At 39.1% G+C, this 22392-nt stretch overlaps 1 protein-coding gene across 4 annotated transcripts in view; it reads right to left on the bottom strand.

The window, feature by feature from the left end:
• CNOT10 (CCR4-NOT transcription complex subunit 10) overlaps window positions 1–22392 on the bottom strand; it is a 65351-nt gene that overhangs the window by 36428 nt on the left and 6531 nt on the right. For 2 of the 4 annotated variants that reach the window (XM_007464921.1, XM_007464923.1), the window contains exons 2-8: window positions 16767–16861; window positions 15703–15864; window positions 10280–10430; window positions 7690–7832; window positions 4526–4612; window positions 3888–3971; window positions 2299–2416 (exon numbers count right to left, since the gene is read on the bottom strand). In XM_007464921.1, coding sequence (XP_007464983.1) covers window positions 2299–2416; window positions 3888–3971; window positions 4526–4612; window positions 7690–7832; window positions 10280–10430; window positions 15703–15864; window positions 16767–16861 — 840 coding nt within the window. Of the gene's footprint in view, window positions 1–2298; window positions 2417–3887; window positions 3972–4525; window positions 4613–7689; window positions 7833–10279; window positions 10431–15702; window positions 15865–16766; window positions 16862–21858; window positions 22139–22392 lie in introns of those variants that run through there. The other 2 variants (XM_007464920.1, XM_007464922.1) reach the window with 2 other exon arrangements.

The raw sequence follows: 22392 nt of genomic DNA, 5'->3' as shown, positions 1-22392 counted from the left end.
GTGTATGTTATAGAAACCTTCTGTCACATCTGTTTCAATTATTTCCCTCCACTGCCAGTTTGTCATCTGTCTTGTGACTTGGTTCAGAATGTGTGTGTATGCTTATGTTTTCAATCATAAAAAGTTTTACATTTTTATGTGGTCAAATTTAGTAATCTTTTCTAAACTGTATGGTTCTTAGATTTTGGATAATGTTTAATCGAGGCTTCCCCACCACAAAAGTAAAATATTCATCCAAGTTTTCTTTTGCTGTTTTTATGATTTTATTTTTACATTATAATCCTGCATCTCTCTAGATTTTATTTTGGTGTAATGAAAGCAATCCAGGTTTTTCTAAATTGTTTCTTTTTCTAAATGGCTTCCCAAACATTCCAAAACAATTTACTGATAGTCTGTCTTTTCCTCAATGATATAAAACACCCAACTAGATTGATAAAATTAATAATCAGAATATTCATTCAATGCTAAAAACTAAAGGCTGGCCTCTGATATGTTTTAAAATTAAACAATGAGAATATTTAAGAAAGAAAAAAAACTAGGCTGAGGAAAAAAGAGTAAGAAATACATTAATATGTTTTAAAGGAGGTTGCTTCTGGCGAGTGGCATTATGAACAATTTAGGAGAAATTCTATTCCCAAATCTTCTCTAATAAGCCTACTTTATCAGCAGCAAATACTGAATTTTATGTGTGGGAAGCGAATTAAAGATTTTAAAATTAATATTATGAAAACTCTCAATACATTAAAGTATATAACTATATATACAATCTATCCTATTAGATTATCATAACTGTTGACTAGTCAACTACATGTCCTGCTCCATTTTAAAGACTGACAATACCTGAAATTCTGAAATCTGTGTCAAGACAATTCTAAGTAAAATTTCTGCAACGTATATTACCTTTTTAGTCTGAGAGACCGTTCCAGTTTGGGTGTTAGAGGGTCTCTGAGGGGAAACTATGACAATAAAAACATGAAAAATAAAAATTTAACAGAATCAGAAATGGGTACTCAGAACAAATGGAGTACCCAAGAGAATTATAATGGAAAAAACTGACTTTCTCCATCCTCTATGACTCCACTGAACTGAAGGGGTGAATGTGGGAAGGTTTGAGTATGTTTGCATGTGTGTTCTGTGCATTGGTCTGAATGGAATCTCAAACGAAATAAACACTATATTCATCCTTTGCATTCTGAACTTGGTACAAAATATTTTCAATAGTTTAACCTTGGGGACTTCCCTGGTGGTCCAGTGGTTAAAGACTTTGCCTTCTAATGCAGGGGGTGTGGGTTTGATCCCTGGCTGGGGAGCTAAGATCCCACATGCCTCGTGGCCAAAAACCAAAACATAAAACAGAAGCAATACTGTAGCAAATTCAATAGAGACTTTAATTAGATTTCTTTTTAAAAAAATATAAATTTATTTATTTATTTTTGTTTTTTATTTATTTTATTTATTTATTTTTGGCTGTGTTGGGTCTTCGTTGCTGTGTGCGGGCTTTCTCTAGTTGCGGTGAGCGAGGGTTACTCTTCATTGTGGTGCGTGGGCTTCTCATTGTGGTGGCTTCTCTTGTTGCAGAGCACAGGCTCTAGGGCATGCGGACTTCAGTAGTTGTGGCATGTGGGCTCTAGAGCGCAGGCTCAATATTTGTGGCACACTGGCTTAGCTGCTCTGCGGCATGTGGGATCTTCCCAGACTAGGGCTTGAACCCGTGTCCCCTGAATTGGCAGGCAGATTCCTAACCACTGTGCCACCAGGGAAGTCCCAATAGAGATTTTTAAAATGGTCCACATTAAAAGAAAAAATCTTAAAAAAAAAATAGTTTAACCTCATTTCTTGAATAAACTGATTTTCCTTCTTCCCCATAAAACAGCAATGATATGAACTTAAATGACAGCTACAAATTCTACCTTTCATTTTAGTATCATATTATTCACTGCTTTTATGGGAGAGAAGGGAAAAGTAAAAACATTATGATCTCATTTCCTTAAAAGGACTCATTTCACAAAGCAAAAGACCAAGGACCTTATGCCCTGGACAGAATTTCTAAGCTGGTATTAAAACCAAAATGACAGAAAGAGCATATGAAGTGAAAGAAAAGTAAAATAAGAAGGGAGGCTTCTTTTAAAATGGAAATGAGTAATAAAATACCAGGAATTTTCTGAAGCAGCAATAATAAAACATTTTCATTTAAAAAATTAGCAAAAATCACTCTGAAGAGCAGTCTAGGGAAAAAAATCCAAGAAATAAGGCATAAGAGTCAGGAAGAAAATACCAAACTTCACAATTTTCTTTTACCTGTTTTCATGAATCCTGGATGCTCAGCGATGTTTGAACTATTCAACAGCTTCACAGCTTTTCGATAATTGCCTCTTAAGTACTCAAAATTGCTTTTAAGAAACAGGGAGGGTGCAGACTGTAAAGAAAACATAAGTTTCTTACAGTTTGTACTCAGATGCCTAATGTAAGATCATAATCAGACTGTTGCACTGGCATGTGGTCAAGGGCATACATGAGTCACTTAAGCCACGGTCACAAAAACTATGGTCTCTGAGCTTTCCATCGCTCTCACAATCTAAAACAATGAAACCTGGCAGAGAGCACTTTACAAACTCAATTATTAAAGGTCTACCTAAAAAAATACATGTAACATATATGAGTAAGAATACAGTCTCCAAAATATCCACTGACTGTCTTCATCTATTACACTATTAATTGAAAGCCAATGTAACAGCAGAAACTAAGTCCTTCATTTTAATGGTTATTACAGAGACTGGTGATCTCCCTTATTTTTTAGGATATAAATACACCTCCATTAGAACCCAAAGAAGTACAAATAATCAAATGCTTTTCCAAGTGGGGGAAAAAAGTGTCTTTTTATGAATGGAAAAATTCCCTAACAGAATTCCTTATTTTCAAGGGCTAATCTTGCTGTTACAAAAATCATGCTTTAGATCACAGACCACCTTTTGCTTCTCCTAAAACTTCTTCCTGAAGTTTTCCCTGATTTGGGTATGACTAACAATTATTTATTTTCCTGTTTGTCTTTCCCCTCTGATGATGGCATACTTTAAGGAAGGGAATCATGTCTTTTCTCCCAAAAAAGGTTTGATAACGGCTGGCTGGCCACTTATACTTAAGCCTTTCCCTCTTAGCCTCAAGTCTACCTTTCAGGTCTAGGCTACAACTGTTCTCAAAAATCACTTGAGTAAAACTGACCCAGTGGCCAATCTAGATCCTGCCTGAGATTTCTAGAGTCAATTTTCCTGAACTATTCCTTCTATAAACCATATCTCTTTATGATCACACTTTTAATTAACAGTTTTCCTAAACATATCTGTCTCTTCCCTCTACTGTCTTTAAAAAAATTACTTATTAGTGGAGGGATGGGGTGGAGGGAAATGAAGGAGTAATTATAACTCAAGTACTCTGGCACTAATCAAACTGAAGGTATTGTCAAGCCAAAGATCATTTGGAAGGGGCAGGTTTGGGCTACAACCAAACTGTTTATCTTTAATAAATGTTTTGAGTATAATCTAAAAAAATCCTAAAGTGTCTAATAACAGTAAGTGAATTGTGATAAACCACTCAAAGAATTCTGGATAGCTATTCAAAATGGTGGTTTTGAAGGCTATATACCAAAGGGAAATGCTTGTTATAATTATAACTTTATAATTATAAAGTGAGAAAAGTACGATGTTATAGACACAGTATGATCACTACTTCACAACTCAGTATAAAGGGTTACAGCTGGCAGTATATATACACTATAATAGACTGTGATAAATTATTTAAAACTGATAATACCTATTGTCCAAATAAGAAAATTTATGACATAAAAGCTGCTAATTGAAAAAAAAAAGAGAAAACTCAAAGAAGAAACTTACATTCCCAGCTGTGTTCATGACAGACTTGATTTCCCTTTTGCATGCCTTCAGGGACTTCATTTGGATATACGCTCTTACTTTATACTGTCAAAGGAAAAACGCTAGTATGTAGGAACTGTAGTGGATTTACAGATGCTGAAGCAATTTTACTTTCTAGTTAAGAAAATTAAACCCAATCTGTTCACAACAGTTATACCAGTTACTTGCAAAACCGAGTTTAAAATTATCTTAAATAATCTATTTTTATTGTACTCTTGGAATATACTTTTAAAAACTAAAACATGGCAGGATGAAATTTATAACTGAGTTCCAAGCAAAAATCCTATTAATTCTTAACTGCATATGGCTAACTAACAATGAATTTTAAAATTCTACAAACTGGTTTTTATCATCCAGTACATTCCCAGGCCATTTCTCTCAATTTTCTATAGAGAAGTAAAAGAAATAACATAGCATTATCATCTTGAGCAAAATATATTTAGAAGGATAAATGTGCTTCTAAACGGTAATACTTCAAAGCCAAATAAACGTACATGCCTTGAATTATTTACTGCTCTCAATGATCTATCACATTCTTCATCATTCATAACTACTAGTAAATACACGTCACATATAACTTCTCTTAAAATTTATGCTACCTGATGTATTTTTGACTTCGCAGCTTCTATTAGAGCTCCACTTTCAGCTTTATGATTAGATCCATCTTTGTTGCTGTTATTACCAGTCTGTAGGGTGGTGAAACAAAGTTAACCAAAATTAAATATTTTTGACCATAACTGAAATCATTGATTTCCAAGTGAGCTCATCTGAATCACCTAGAGAACATTTTCAAAATTCTGAATCCCAGGTCCCAGAGATTCAGGTTTAATTGTTTGGAGTGGGTCACAGGTGTAGAGAACAAACTTACGGTTACCAAGCAGGGAATGGGGGGTGGGACGAATTGGGAGACTGGGATTGACATATATACACCACTATATATAAAATAGATAACTAATGAGAACCTACTGTTTAGCACAGGGAACGCTACTCATTGCTCTGTGGTGACCTAAATGGGAAGGAAATCTAAAAAAGAGCGGATATATGTACACGTATAACTGATTCACTTTATGGTACAGCAGAAACTAACACAACACTGTAAAGCAACTATACTCCAATAAAAATTAAAAAACAAAAATAGTTTGGAGTGGGTGACAAGAAACTCTACTTATAAGAAGCTCATAGTTTAGTATAGTGATGGGCTAGGTTTAAAAAGCCTGGATAGGGCTTCCCTGGTGGCGCAGTGGTTGAGAGTCCACCTGCCGATGCAGGGGACACACGTTCGTGCCCCGGTCTGGGAAGATCCCACATGCCGCGGAGCGGCTGGGCCCGTGAGCCATGGCTGCTGAGCCTGCGCGTCTGGAGCCTGTGCTCTGCAATGGGAGAGGCCACAACGGTGAGAGGCCCGCGTACCGCAAAAAAAAAAAAAAAAAAAGCCTGGATATTGGACTTCCCTGGTGGCACAGTGGTTAAGAATCCGCCTGCCAATGCAGGGGACACAGGTTCGATCCCTAGTCTGGGAAGATCCCACATGCGGTGGAGCAACTAAGCCCGTGTGCCACAACTGCTGAGCCTGTGCTCTAGAGCCTGCGTGCCACAACTACTCAAGCCCACGTGCTCTAGAGCCCGTGCTCCGCAACAAGAGAAGCCACCTCAGTGAGAAGGCCGAGCACTGCAACGAAGACCCAATGCAGCCAAAAATAAATAAATAAATAAATAAATAAATTTATTAAAAAGAAAAAAAAAAGCCTGGGTATTACTTGGTCAGAACTCAGATTGTCTTTCTGCAACCCACAATAGATCATGTCATTCCCTCTTTAAAAACATTCTCTGGGGACCTCCCTGCTGGTCCAGTGGCTAAGACTCCATGCTCCCAATGCAGGGTGCCTGGGTTCGATTCCTGGTCAGGGAACTAGATCCCACATGCTACAACTAGGAATTCGCACGTAGCAACGAAGATAATGCGTGCTGCAACTAAGACCCGGTGCAGCCGAATAAGTAAATAAATTAAAAAACAAAACAAAACTTTCTCTGGTATCAGCACTGCCAACAACATCATACCCTAAATACCTGCCGAAGTATTCAAAGTCCTTCACGATCTAACCCATATTTGAACTGCCAATCTCACCCCAATGATCTCCATCACATCCCTCAGGTACTCCCCAGGTCAGATGACCAGAAATCCTCCCACACACCACTCTCACTCCTTCTGTACTCTCTACTCTGCCAGGATGGTCATCCTGCTCCATCTTTCCTCTTCTGACTTGTTGAACTGTTACATCTTTCAAGGCTCAAATCAAACATCCAAACTGCTCTGAAACGTTCCTTAACCTCCTTCCTCCTTGTCATGAACAGATTTTGCTCCATCTTTCTCTTCCCACTGACGTGAGTTCCTTGAAAAGCAACAACTGCAGTGTTTTCATTTTTGTCACCTTAGTACCACCTCATAGAGCACACAGCATCTGCTGAAATGAGTTATATTTCTTCAACTACTACAAGTACTGAATATAAAAACGAAATATTTTATTACACAACAGTGTTTGGGAATAACGCTAAGATTATTTAACTGAACTCTCAGATATACACGCTTGTAAAAAGTAACGCTAAATGTTTATTTTTAAACCTCAAGAACTTATATAGGCAGAAAGAAATGTATTGATAATCTGTTTTCTACAAACACTCCTTTTTCAACAAAGAAGCAGGAAGAGGAAGAAAGAAGGATCATCCCTTGGCAGCCAGAAGCACAAGCAAAATGAAAAACACAAGAACGAAGATGTATTCTTAATTTACACCAAGTGTCTCCAGAACGTGGTCAAGCTTAATTGTCATAAATATGTCCTCTTTTTGAAGAACTTTAATGATGAAATTTTCCCAGATAATGGAATTTTGTTGTCTTCATTCTAATCTTCACATCTGTGTCTCACACATGAAAAGATGTGAACATATATCCTTGGTCATTAGGGAAATCAAAACTATTATGAGGTACTACTTCATACCCATTAGGATGGTTACAATTTTTAAAAGACGGGTAAGGGCTAGTGAGAATGTGGAGAAACTGGAACCCTCAAAAGTTGCCGGTAGGAATATAAAATAGTACAGCTACTTTGGAAAACAGTCTGGTAGTTCCTCCGAAAGTTAAACATAGAGTTACCAAATGATCTAGCAATTCCACTCTTAAATACACACCCAAGAGAATTGAAAACATATGCCCCCACAAAAATTTGTACATCAGTGTTCATAGAAGCATTACTTATAACAGCCAAAAGAGGAAAACAACCCAACGTTCATCAGCTGATGAATGGATTAAAAAATGTGGCATATCTATGTAACGGAATATTATTTGGCCACAAAAAGGAATGAAATACATGAAAAAGGAATGCTACAGGCTACACATGGTAAACTGAAAATAATATACCAGAGGCCAATCACAAAAGGTCACATAGTGTATGACTGCATTTATATGAAACATCCACAAGAGGCAAATCCAGAGATAGAAAAGTAAACTAGTGGTGACCAGAGGCTGAGGGAAGGAGGGAAAGGGAATCACTGCTAACAGGTACAGGGTTTCTTTCCAGAGTGATGAAATTATATAGTGGTAATAGTTGCACAATTCTGTGAGTATACTAAAAACCACTGAATGGTACACTTTAAAACGATAAATTTTGTATATGTAAATTATATTTTAATAAAGCTGTTAAATAATATTTAATAACCATAAATATTAATCATACTTTACATTTTAGTCTGATCACCTCAGAACACTCACCTCATTCTTTCCATTTTTGTTATTGTTGCCCTGTGAAATCATTTTTTCTAGAACAGCAAGAAGATGTAAAGCTTTCTCAGCTTGGTAGGTTAATATATACAGGTCTACGAGCAAAAAACACACTGCTTGGGCAAATTTTTCTTCTGGGGGGAAAAAACATGAAAAGAAAAGTCACAATCCAAAGTGAAGCAAGTATCTCAGACCATTCCCCACAGAAAAAGCTCTAAAAGCAAAGCCTGAGCCTTGACTTAAAGGAATGTTTATTACCTAGAGCTGTGGATGGAAGCGACAGTGTCATTCTATTGGGCATCTCAAGGCCTCTCATATCAGGGATTCTACTGTCTGAAATTCCTTTGGCAAAATATCTACCAAATACCAGCACATGAAATGAGGAGTATTACTTTAGGTGGAAGGAAACCCTAGTTCCAGTGCCTGCTTGGCTACTTAATAGATGTGCAGCCTCTGCACATCACTGAACTACTTAGACCTCAGCTGGCTGACCTGTAAAATGGGGAGATACTTCACATGCCTGAAGGCAGGGGGTGGACCAGGCGATCCTGAGGTTCCTTCTAACTCTAAAAAGGTCTATGACTCTAGGAAAAAGACTTCTTTTCTAGGCACAGAGATGGGGAAAAGAAACAGGGTGATTACAGACACAAAAGAAACAAGGTGTGGACTGGAGTATACCAGAAAATTGAAACAGCCAAGAGGAAAATATAAAGACAAGAACTTCAAAGGAAGAAGAGCCCAGCGAAGAGAGGAGGGTTAATCTGGTACATGACATAACACTATTTTCCTTTCCTTTCAAAAGAGAAGATAAATGGAAAGGGTCTAAAAGAAGGCTGCTATAATCAAGAACTGAACATTTCAAAAGCCCTTAAGAGCCTCCTAACAAGTCCTCCTGATTGCATTCTTGCTCTTACACAGCGGCCAGAGTAGAATCCATTTAGAACTAAAGTCAGCGCAGTTGACGTGCAAAGGTCACACATCTCCAAGGGCTGCCCACCACACCTGAAAAACAGTGAGTCCTTCCCTAGGCTAAAATGCTAGCCATGTGCTCCCACCTCGCTCCAGTCACCACGGCGCTCCTGCTGCTCCTCTCACTTGCCAGGACCACGCTCACCGCAGGGCCTCTGCACACACTATTACCTCTGGCTGTGATGCTTCCCCCCAGCTGCATGGCTCACCTCTTCTCTTCATTCAAGCCTCTCTCAAATACTGTCTTATCTCAGGCCTTCCTCAATTACCTTATCTAAAAATAACATCCCCAGTCAATCCTCTTTACCCAATTTTAGCCTTTCTTTGCAGCATTTAACTACCTCGCCATATGTATTTATCGTATTGTCTCTCTCTGCCATTAGAACATAAGCTTAATGTGGATAAAGACTTTATTTCATTCACTGTATTATCTTCAGACCCTAGAACAGTGTCTGCTCCATAGGGTATGCTCAATAAATTTATGTTGTATGAAGAGCCAAGTAATAAAGTTAAAAAAAAAAAAGTTTTCCAAGAAGGAGGAAAAGTGGATCTAAAAACTGACTAGTTGGTTGCTATATTATGCTCAGCCATAGTAAAGATGAACATCATTTCATTAACTGTTCTGGAAATTCTAAAAACCAGCTTTCTAGCAAAAGCACATCTGTGCCATCCTAGAAGTATAACTGATTTCCAGCTTTACAGGGGAAAGGAACTGGTCCCTAGCACACAATCCTTCACTACTGATGTCTCCTGCCTAGTCTGTCAACCACTGCATCCTCAGGGCTGAGGGGCAGAAGAGCACCGGAAAAGGCCTCCCTGGAGCCACAGTGAGAGCTCTCCAGCCAGCCGTCAGCACAAGGGACCCTGGAACCTTCCCAAAGCACCAGAGCAAGTACAGACCACCACCCGTCCTGTGGTGACCATAACAGCAATAAGGGGTTTATAAATCAGGAATTCGCCCCAGTGTTTTGAATTTAAAAGAAAGGAGCCATGGAGAAAAAGACAATTGAAATCTGATTGCTTGCAGGCTGGAAACCAACGGCCCTCTCAAACATTTCCTGGGTCCAGCTTTGCTGCTTTATTTGCTCCCTCTTCTATCTTTGCCCTTACTTGTCTTACTACTCTCACTTGAGGCTAGTAATTGTAAGCTAGTTAACAAAAAAGCTAATTGTGTTCTATACTATCTATGATTACCCACAAAAATTTCAATTAGGCATATACAAAATAAAATACTACATTGTCCCCTAACATTCCAAAACACTCCTTCCTTAATATACTACTTAAGAAAGAAAGGATCAGGTACACTGAGGTGGTGTTTAAACATCAAAGAAAAAAATAATCAGTAAATCTTTTCAATTAGAAATAGCATTTCTAACAGTTATCATCAAAAACTGGGGTGGGGGTAACTGGGATATTAAAGGAAAACCTAGATTCATCTAAAAGTGATATAATTTTTATTTTTTCTAACCAATAAGAAAACTCGACACAGCTTTTTTTCTTTCTTTAAACACTCACATGTAATTCTGATTCAGGTTATTATCTAGATCAAAGTATCAGAGACCCTCACAGGTATGAGAAGATAGGCAAATTTCTGATTTGACAGATAACATACCAAAAGGTTCTATGAACTGATAAAGTTTTTCACCAACGGATATGGCTTCTGTATACTGCCGGAGATGATACAGAATGACTGCTTGATTGTAATACAACATACTGTTTTCAACATCATCTAATCCATCCATTTCTTCAACAGCCGAGTGCACCTATTAAACAATCAACAGGGATTATGTTCTAACAGTACTAAAGAGCAAAAGTGAAAGAATCTAAATGAATAAACAGGAACACAGGCCAACATTTCTTACTCTAAAATTTTCCACATTTTTAATAGGACCTCTAGATTTTAATTACTCTCACATACTAAAAATTATTTCATTCATATAAAATTCTGCTAAGTAAAACATTCTGATGGGACTTTAGTAAGTACCTTGCCCAAGGCAAGGCGAGTCTCTTCCTTGCCACTGTGAAGGTATCCTCAATGCTTTCTAAAAGCCAGTGTGGCTTCTGAGTTGGATTCCCACTTTCCAGCCTCACGTAGCAAGAGGCTACATAGGGAGTGGGCAAAACTCAAAACGACCTTTCCTATGAGGATGTTATGAGGTACATACATATACATAAACTTGATTCCATTTTGTAAAAACCAAAGTAAATTTAAACATTAACAAATAATACTATTTAACTATGTGCCAGGCCTGCTACATTAAACCCTTTACAGAGAATACCTCATTTAATCCTTCTCATACCTCAAGGACATAGATATTATCATTTCCTTTTTATAAATACGGAAACAAGCGAAAAAAAACTTAATTATCTTGCCTGAGGTCATATGGCTAGAAGTATATTTCCTGATTTTCCTATTATGTTCCAGTTTTATTGTCACAATTAAAAAAAAAGATTTTTCAAAGTAACGAACAACAAAAATACACGTTGTTACACATGGTGGTGAAAATCGGCTTTTAATGGCTTTACTAGAACCCTAACATCCACATCTGATACCAAAAGAAGAAAAGTCACAACACTTAGCATTTTAAAGCTAATGACTATCTGTATACCCACTTTCTGTAATAAGCTTTTAAATTTTTATCAAGTTTTACAACCATTCTGTAATCCCATGGAACACATTAAAATGGAATTCTACCTGTATTAAAATTTATCTTTCTTTGCCACCACAAAGACTGCAATAAATTACTGAGGAATGTTAAGTAATTAATTCTAAGACTGACATTTTCCTAAATTAAGCAGTGGAATTTTGACATACAGTTGGCCCTCTGTATCCACAGGTTCCACATCTGTGGATTCAACGAACCACAGATTGAAAACACTTGGGGGAGGGTTTCCCTGGTGGCGCAGTGGTTGAGAATCCGCCTGCCGATGCAGGGGACACAGGTTCGTGCCCCGGTCCGGGAAGATCCCACATCCCACATGCCGTGGAGCGGCTGGGCCCGTGAGCCATGGCCACTGAGCCTACGCATCCGGAGCCTGTGCTCCGCAATGGGAGAGGCCACAACAGTGAGAGGCCCGTGTACCGCAAAAAAAAAAAAAAAGAAAACACTTGGGGGAAAACCATAAAGTTCCTAAAAGCAAAATTTGAATTTGCTGTGCACTGGCATCTATTTACATAGCATTTACATTGTATTAGGTATTATAAATAATCTAGAGATGATTTAAAGTATACAGGAAGGGCTTCCCTGGTGGCGCAGTGGTTGAGAGTCCACCTGCCGATGCAGGGGACACGGGTTCGTGCCCCGGTCCAGGAAGATCCCACATGCCGCGGAGCGGCTGGGCCCGTGAGCCATGGCCGCTGAGCCTGCGCTTCCGGAGCCTGTGCTCCGCAACAGGAGAGGCCACAACAGTGAGAGGCCCGTGTAACGCAAAATAAATAAATAAATAAATAAAGTATACAGGAAGATAGGAAGATGTGTGTAGGTTATATCGAAATATTATGCCATTTTATATAAGGGACTTGAACTGTGGATTTTGCTACCGCGGTGGGGGGGTGGGTCCCCTGGAATCAAACCCCTGTGGACCTCCAGGTTCAACTGTACAGGGACTTAACAACCTTGGTCTAGCTAATGATAAGAAACAGAAAGTTAATGATACATAGTGATTTGTAATCAGACTTCTGCAGATTTCAATCACCCATGTGGTGAGCCTGACAGGAGGATTCAATTGTTAACAATTGGTCCTAGCTAGCTAATAGCATGTGCATCTCAATGAGTTTGGGGTCTTTATAATGTTCACTTATCAAGTCTCTATCTTCAAGTGATTAAAAATAGTCTCTTTAAATAAAGAAAACTCAATTTCCAAAGAAAGATAACACTTCTAGGTAGTTATGCAATGAAAAGAGAATAAGCTAAGAAGGGATAATTCTCAGCCAGAAAAAGCGGTTTTGGACAAATTAAGGAGTTTTGGTTTTAGCAAAGGTTGAACTTATGATATGAATAACTTTGCCACATTTTCTATAATTCACCAAAATAATCTAGTAATTGCTCCAGCCAGAACAAAAACTACTCACTAAATGAGATACAAAGTCACTGAAAGTGGAATAGACTGACAAGGTGTGTCACTATGCCCAGAACATGTGACTGAACAGAAGTATGATTTAAGAGAAAGCAAGGAGACACAAGTATAAACACTTGTAGGAAACTCAAGAGAGTTGGAAGGCACTGGGTGTGTGTGTGTGTGTGTGTGTGTGTGTGTTAGTTACTGAACCAATCTTATTAAGAATAAAGGCTGGGACTTCCCTGGTGGTGCAGTGGTTAAGAATCCACCTACCAATGCTGGGGACACGGGATTGATCCCTGGTCCAGGAAGATCCCACATGCCGTGGAGCAACTAAGCCCATGTGCCGCAACTACTGAGGCCACACGCCTAGAGCACGTGCTCCGCAACAAGAGAAGCCACTGCAGTGAGAAACCCGCACACCACAACAAAGAGTAGCCCCCGCCTGGTGCAACTGGAGAAAGCCCACAAGCAGCAACAAATGCAGCCAAAACTTAAATTAAAAAAAAAAATAAAAATAAAGGCTGATGAAAGGATTTCAAAAAACAGTTGTCTTGGCTTAACAGGAAGTTGGCAGGAGCCTCTCATTCTTTTTTTAAAATTAATTAATTATTTTATTTATTTTTGGACGCACTGGGTCTCCATTGCTGCGTGCGGGGTTTCTCTAGTTGTGGCAAGTGGGGGCTACTCTTCGTTGCGGTGCATGGGCTTCTCATTGTAGTGGCTTCTCTTATAGTGGAGCATGGGCTCTAGGCGCATGGGCTTCAGTAGTTGTGGTACGCAGGCTTAGTAAGTTGTGGCTCTCGGGCTCTAGAGAGCAGGCTCAGTAGTTGTGGCACACGGGCTTAGTTGCTCTGTGGGATGTGGGATCTTCCTGGACCAGGGATCGAACCCGTGTCCCCTACACTGGCAGGCGGATTCTTAACCACTGTCCCACCAGGGAAGTCCCCAGGAGCCTCTTATTCTAAAAAAAGTTTTCAGGATGAACTTGTACTCAAAGCCCAAATTAATGTTCCCTGCAAGAAACTGTCTATGGGGTTGTAGGGCACAAGTACTAGACATCAGCAAACATCATCTTTCCTCTGATTCTGGAGCTCCAGATAAATCATGGTTAATAAGACTAGAGCAATGATGTAATGTGATGACATACACATTTAGAAAGACTAAGGCAATTATGAGAACAGGCTCAAGAGTCAGAAGGTCTGGTTCAAATCCTGCTTCTCCCCTTCCTAGCTGTAAAAATTAAAATTAGTAGGCCCTCTAAACCTCAATTTAAAATTGAGATAGGGGACTTCCCTGCTGGTCCAGTGGTTAAGAATCAGCCTTCCAGCGCAAGGGAAACGGGTTCGATCCCTGGTCGGGGAACTAAGTTCCCACATGCCGAGGGGCAACTAAGACCTCACGCTGCAACTACTGAGACCGTGCGCTCTGGAGCCTGTGCACCACAACTAGAGAGCCCATGTGCTGCAAGTAGAAAGCCTGTGTGCTACAAGGAAAGATCCCGCCTACTGCAACGAAGATCCTGCATGCCACAACTAAGACCCAGTGCAGCCCAATAAATAAATAAAATATAAAAAAAATTAAAAATTGAGATAACAAATACCTACCACAAGGGTTGAATGTGAGGATTATATGAGATATGACATAAAAAGCACTTAATATGAAATATGGAATCAAGTAATAACCATTTAATAAATGTTGGCTATTATTCTCCTTTTCATTGACGAATTTTAATAGGGTTGAAAAATTACTTTACTCCTATAAAATAATGAAGAGCCTGAAGGGGTCTCTTATTTCTAACCATGTCACATTTTAGGTGATGCTTCCACAGTATGGTGGTACTCATGAATCCAGGACGGGGGCTCAAAAAGGTCTCAAGACCTTGTACAGCATGAAGCAGTAACTAAAAACACAAACAGAACTGGGTTCATGTAGCTCTTATTACTTAAAAGCTTTGTGTCTTTCGACAATTTATCCAAGCCATCTGTACCTCAGCTTTCCCATCTGTAAAATGAGAAAAAATATAGTAGCTACTTCACAGGACTACTGGGAAGAATAAGTGAGATGTCCTATACGAGGTTCTTAGTTACGTAAGGTCTTGTTACACAGCAAGCACTAAAGGTCTGCTATTAGCCCTCTTGAATATCAAAGGTCTACCCTTGTGATGCTGTTATGCCCAATGACCAAGGCAAGTCCCAAACCATATATAAATCAGAATATCTTCTATTTGATCAGTTAATCATCTCCTAATCCAAAATGCTAAAACAGTTTGACATTATTATTAATAAACAGATCTTTGCGGTTATAAATAAGAAAATCTCAGCAGCTTCTCTTCTCATACATTTCTATTTTAATTCTTTCTCAAAACTCCAAAGTTCATTCAAATTTTGTGTATTAGCTTATTCTGTTCAAGTTCAAAACCCCATAGAAAGACTTCCCTGGTGGCACAGTGGTTAAGAATCCGCCTGCCAATGCAGGGGACATGGGTTCGAGCCCTGGTCCGGGAAGATCCCACATGCCACTGAGCAACTAAGCCCGTGCGCCACAACTACGGAGCCTGCGTTCTAGAGCCCGCAAGCCACAACTACTGAGCCCATGTGCCACAACTACTGAAGCCTGAGGGCCTAGAGCCTGTGCTCTGCAACAAGAGAAGCCACAACAATGAGAAGAAGCCTGCGCACCGCAACGAAGAGTAGCCCCCACTCGCCACAACTAGAGAAAGCCTGTGTGCAGCAACAAAGACCCAATGCAGCCAAAAAAAAAAAAAAACAACTGAAAATAAAATCACACAACATACCTTTCATCTCCTGGAATAAGAATTTTATACAAATAAAATTAATACCAACAAATGTTTTATATTAGAAATTATGCTATTAATATCAGATAGGAAGTGAAATTAATTTTACTTAACTAACTTTATTTCACAATCTAGAGAGCACCACAATATTTTTATAATGAAATTCATTTATGTATCACCTGATTCTTCAGCTGGTTAAGTGTCTGTCTTAAACTATCTGTTGTTGTCTGGTTACTTTTGAAAAACTCAGCTACTGCTGTATTCAAAATTATTTTATAATCGTCTTTGTTTATATCTTGTAGGCAGGCAAGATGTTGCAGACAGACATCATAATTTCCAGCCTAAAACAAAAACACACAAACAAAATTACATACCAACTTTAAGAACTATACATTCATTTCCAAAGATATTTCATTGATCTTTATTTAAAAATTCTTACAAAGACAGATATAATTCCCCTAAATATACTAATTAAAGTCACTAGTTGAAGTAAGAGTCATGCCAATTAAGAAACTGTGATATGCCAATTATATCTCAATAAAACTGAAAAGAAAATTGTGGATATTTATTTCCTAAAAATGAAACTCTAACAGTGATACATGTGCATTATATCTACAAGACACACAGACATATACGGGTATGTAATATACCTATATATAATATATATTATAATCAGATATAATATATATTAGTACATATTGCTAGCAAGGTATAATAGCCAAGGCTAGCCAAGAAAGGTAATATGATTAATTACTCCAAATTTTAATTTCTAGTATACTTGGAATACCCAAGTATCAAGTTCTTCCACTTACATGTATGTAACTTGATAATCAAATAATGTTTTCTTTCATATCGTTTAATGTCAGAAAAGTTAGTTTTGACAATAAACTTTTGGGGTTCCATTTTAAAGTACAGTCAAGGAAGAGAACTGAAGAGAGTAGTAAAATGAAAAGACTGACTCACATACTACAAATCTAAATTTAAGAGACTTAAAAACAACACTGACTGTTAAAATATGTTTATGGAAACACAAAAATTTGGGAATGGCTCAAATTACTCTCATTCCTTTCACCATATTTAAACTCTAAAATTAAAAAAAAATTTTTAAACCTAAACCTACTCTATAAACTTAAACTCTTGAATTAGTACAGAAAAAAAATTATAAATTAAAAAATTTACTGTGAAAATATTCATGCTTGACAGTTACTAAAAATGGAACAGATTAAGAGAAACCACTTCTTACTGTGAAAGCCTGGAAAGCACTGGTGGACAACTCCTTCTCTTGATCAGTGATCCCAGAGGACTGACCTGTCCCTTCATGTTTCTCTGCTCCCTGATCTGCAAACACACAAGTTTTATAGTTCTTTAGAAATAAAAGTAATGCAGTGAATGTATCCCTAGTTTTCTTCTTAATTGTCTTCTTCTTAATGAAGTTGCCAAAGTTAGACCTCTCTCAGCCACAATGGCTATTAGTATCATAAGTGAGGAAGAAGCCATTCCTTCGAAAACTTAAGAAATGTTGCCTTTTGCTGTGGAAATCCTTATGTAAGGATTATAGTTCTGTCAGGTCATTCAGGCTGAGAATATTGTGTTCTCTTAAAAATATTAGATCTGTCCCCCAGCCATATACCCAAAATCCCACATATTCAAGAAGATATGCCAGGCCCTGCAGACACAAGGAGATTAATACATATACAATGCCTTCAAAAAATTTATAATCCAGTTGGAACACAGCAACATTTAACAATGAGAAAACTACATTGATAAGAACTCATAGGTAATTTCCAGGCAAAGAAATCCAAAAGTCAAGATTAATACATTTAAAAAGCCTCCTTGGGACCTCCCTGGTGGTCCAGTGGTTAAGAAACCACCTTCCAATGCAGGGGACGTGTGTTCAATCCCTGGTTGGAGAACTAAGATCTCACATGCCGCAGGGCAACTAAGCCTGCACCCCACAACTAGAGAGCCCATATGCTGCAACTACTGAACCCATGTGCTCTGGAGCCCGTGTGCCACAACTAGAGAAGCCTGTGCGCCACAACTAGAGAGAAGCGCATGTGCCCAACGAAGAGCCGGTGCACCACAATGAAAAGATCCTGTGTGCTGCAACTGAGACCTGACACAGCCAAAAAAAAATTTTTTTTAAAAAGCTTCCTTAACAGAACTGTCCATGTACATTCTAATATTCACAATTTCTATCAAATTTACTCTTTTAAAAATTAGATTTTTTTAATTAAAAAAATAAACATAAAAATCTCAGCTGAACCAAGTCTTAAACTACTCAAGGACAACACCTGTTGGGTCTGAGCGTAAACTGGTTAAGACCTCCTGGTAAGGAATTGCCAATACCTGTCTATGTACATAGCCTTGACCAAAAAATCCCACTTCCAGGTATTCACTCTACAAATACACAAAGATGCTCACTGCAGCACTATTTATAAAAGTGAATGTCTAGAAATAACACAACTAGAGATATCCTTAAATATCCCTCAGTTAAGAAATTGCTAACTATATATTCCAATTTAAAAAAAATTGCTAACTGAAGCATTGTATAGGAATACAATGGCACACTAAACAACTGTTAAAGAAGTTGAGTCTACATGTGTTGACATGGAAAAATATCTTCAACATCTTAAAGGAACAGATGGCAAACAGTTTTTTTAAAAAAATTAATCAATTTTTGGCTGCACTGGGTCTTCGTTGCTACAGGCAGGCTTTCTCTAGTTGTGGGAAGCCGGGACTACTCTTCATTGCGGTGCATGGGCTTCTCATTGCAGTGGCTTCTCTTGTTGTGGGGCATGGGCTCTAGGAGCGTGGGCTCAGTAGTTGTGGCTAGCGGGCTCAGTAGCTGTGGTGCACGGGATTATTAGTTGCTCCGCAGCATGTGGGATCTTCCCGGACCAGGGATCGAACCCGTGTCCCCTGCATTGGCAGATGGATTCCCTCCTTCCTTATTTATTTATTTTTGGCTGAGTTGGGTCTTTGTTGCTGCACACGGGCTTTCTCTAGTTGTGGTGAGTGCGGGCTACTCTTCGTTGAGGTGCGCAGGCTTCTCAGTGCAGTAGCTTCTCTTGCTGTGGAGCACAGGCTCTAGGCATGAGGGCTTCAGTAGTTGGGGCTCATGGACTCTAGAGCGCAGCTTAGTAGTTGTGGCGCACGGGCTTAGTTGCTCCATGGCATGTGGGATCTTACTAGACCAGGGCTCGAAGCCATGTCCCCTGCATTGGCAGGCAGACTCTTAACCACTGCGCCACCAGGGAAGCCCGGCAGGTGGATTCTTAACCACTGCGCCACCGGGGAAGTCCTGCAAACAGTTTTATACAACTGAACTTCATATTTTGTAAAGATATATAACATAGATATGTACTTCTGAATATGTACAGAATAAACTTTGGAACTCAGTGATTACCTTCAGGGAGTGGGATGAAAGAGGGAGAGATTTTACTTCCCTTCCTATTTCTCTCAATGGTGAAACTGAGCAGGACCCTGTCTGTGGGGCCCTCCTGGATACAAAAACACTTCCAAACACCCCTCCCACCCCGTTTTCTTCTTTGTAGAAAAAAGCTTCAGGCTCCTAGACCTTTCCTGAGTACCAAAGGGCCGATTCAAACAGTAATTAGAGAAGGGAGGGAATGCAGAAACAAAGGTGGAGCAGTCAAGAAACAATAGTGCAGAGTACTGGTTCCTCCTCAAGGAATATATATAACACATCTCTTGAGTTCTTCTGCAGGAACTAAGGCCCCCAAACAGGTGGAGGATAGTAACTTCAGGCTGAGCACAAGATTCCTGGACACCACCCTGTTACCTCACTACCAACCAATCAGAAGAAAGCCACACACCCTGCAGCCCTCACCCCAAGTTTTGCCTATTAAAAACTTTTTTCCAAAAACCATCAGGGAGTTTGGGTTTTTTAAATACAAGCCACCCAATCTCCTTGCTTGGCCCTGCAGTAAACCTTTCCCTGCTCCAAACTCTGACATTTCGATTTGTTTGGCCTCACTGTGCTTCAGGCACATAAACTTGCATTTGACAACATTTGTTTAAATTTTTATAATTTACATGGGTTACTTATTTTTTTAAGTTTTATTTTTAAATGCCTGCCTAAAACTAATACAAGGTTTTAGAATTCAGATAAGGGGTCAAGTTTTAGTTTTAAATGCCTGCCTAAAACTAATACAAGGTTTTAGAATTCAGATAAGGGGTTACCTCCAGGAGTCTAGTGACTGCAAGATGCATGGGGTGGAGAGCGGGGGGTGCTTCTGGGTGTGTGAGAATTCATTAAACTGTACACTTATGATGTGAGCATTTATGATAACTGCCTAGAAACCTGTTTTCTAGGATCATTTTAACGAATGAGTCCTCAGTAGAGCTGACTTTGGGAAGCCCTGGCCTGGCACATATAAGCAGTAAGCAAAGACCCCCAATTTCCCTCTGTCAAGATGACATTATGGTATAATGAAAACATACATCTTGGAATCAGTCACATCTTCAGTCTGCTCTCCCCTTGACCATCTAACTCTCTTAACTAAATATTAGCTTCCTTCCCCCTTTCCTTTTGACAGAACAACTAAGGATTCCATTGTGTTTTTTTGTTTGTTTTTTTATAAAATACTTATTTCTGCACTTTAAACATACAAATAAAAAATGAAATTAGATTTAGTGTGAACAGCTCCATAGATCACTGCAAAACCCCTATTATTACAATACTCTTGAGAATCACCACTTACAGTTAAAAACAAAATATAACCTGTGCTTAAGTGAACTTATCTAAGACTTAGATCTGCCCTACAAAAAAAGGTATTCTGGTATTTGGGGTTTTTGGGGGTGTTTCTGTTTTTTTAGAGGTAAATTTTATTCACAGTGTTTTTAAAAAATATTTATTTATTTATTTTTATTTTTGCCTGCATTGGGTCTCAGTTGCAGCATGCGAGATATTTATTGTGGTATGTGGGATCCTTCACTGCAGCACGTGAGCTCCTCTCTAGTTGTGGTGTGCAGGTTTTCTCTTCTCTAGTTGTGGTGCATGGCTTCTAGGGTACATGAGCTCTGTAGTTGTGGCGCACGGGCTCCAGAGCACAAGTGCTCTGTAGTTTGAGGCACGCAGGCTCTCTAGTTGAGGTGTGCAGGCTCAGTAGTTATGGTGCATGGGCTTAGTTGCCCCACGGCATGTGGGATCTTAGTTCCCTGACCAGGGATCAAACCTGCGTCCCCTGCATTGCAGGATGGATTCTTTACCACTGGACCACCAGCGAAGTCCCTGGCATTGGGGTTTATTAGAAGTGTTACCTCTGATAATTAAAGTTAGATAAATTAGTATTGCATTTCCACTTTTGCATACAAATAAGAATTGATTCGTAACAGGGAGGACAAAAACTAATAGTTTAAACTAATAGTTTAATCGTTTAAACCAGTGAGAAAGCTCACTGGTTTAAGAGGACCCTGTCAAACAGCTTTTTCTTTAGAAAGCCAGTAACAATGAGTTACTGTTAACTCAACTGTTTACACAATACACCTGCTTTGCAAAACTTTCAGGCGCACGATAACAGTAAGGACCATTTTCTTTAAAATGTGTAAAAATGGGGACACAGGATTTCAGGACCCCAGAAAGCCAGGTATGAGTTTAGATTGAGACAGAACCTCAACTCTAGGTATATGCACTGTAAAATTTTAACAGTGAACATAAATACTTTGAAATTTTTTAGGAAACCTAAAGTGTTTAAAAACTTTATCTCCCCTCATAAAGAAGTACACTAAATTTAAACCAAATGCCCAAAATTCTTAGTTTGCCATCAAGTTATCTCCATAGCTTCTTCTAAAATACAGCCTCTCTAAATTAGATGACATTCTTTAATGGGACTTCTTGGCCCAACTGTCATTTATAAATTGTGATTATAAATACAAGGCAGAGGGAAACACCCAACAATTCACCAAGGCACTGAAGAGTTTAAGCTTCTACTTCCCACCAGAAGCAGACTGGCTTATGTGGCCACTGCTATCATTATTCTCTAGGAACTGTAAAAGGCTCCTAAAATCTTCCAAATAAGGAAAGAAGCCAACTTTAATAAGCTAGACTCTAAGGATGACAAGAGTCTCTGAAATAGACATTTTAGAGAACTAAGCTCAGTAAATAGCCTTTTACATGTTAACCAGCTATTATTTTACCTACATTCTTTTACTTCAAGATAAAACTAGGGGAAAAAAAACCCCACTCCAATAGGATTACTATTCCTATTTTCCTTACCTTTCTGCACTTTTCAAGTTTTCTGCAAGGAACAGGTATTATTTTGACAATGTCTTTAAAACATTCATTTTCTTGGTAACTGCTGACTTCTTACCAGAAAGAGGCTGCACATAATTCCACAACGTGTCTTTATTTGTCTGAAAATAATCTCTATTGCCAATTGAAAGAGTATATGACCGTTCATCCACAAGTCTGACCTTCCTTCTACTCTGGCCTAATGAACAGGGCTGACCATCTAGGTGAACAGAGCTCTTCGGCGCACAGACTTTGATGCTTTTTAAGCCAACGGGCTTCATTTCTAACCAAACAATTAGGTTTAAACTAAGTAGAAAAGAAACACACTGCTTTTCCAAAACTGGAAAAAGTCAGTTAACAGAAAGCCCAGACACATTCCAACGCAGAATGTTAACAATTCAAATCCGATTGGAGGGGCTTCCCTGGTGGCACAGTGGTTGAGAGTCCGCCTGCTGATATAGGGGACACGGGTTCGTGCCCCGGTCCAGGAAGATCCCACATGCCGCGGAGCTGCTAGGCCCGTGAGCCATGGCCGCTGAGCCTGCGCGTCCAGAGCCTGTGCGTCCAGAGCCTGTGCTCTGCAACGGGAGAGGCCACAACAGTGAGAGGCCCG

The sequence above is a fragment of the Lipotes vexillifer genome, unplaced genomic scaffold, assembly GCF_000442215.2.
Source record: "Lipotes vexillifer unplaced genomic scaffold, Lipotes_vexillifer_v1.1 scaffold1934, whole genome shotgun sequence".
NCBI lineage: Eukaryota > Metazoa > Chordata > Mammalia > Artiodactyla > Lipotidae > Lipotes > Lipotes vexillifer.
This window is presented reverse-complemented; position numbering and strand designations above follow the sequence as displayed.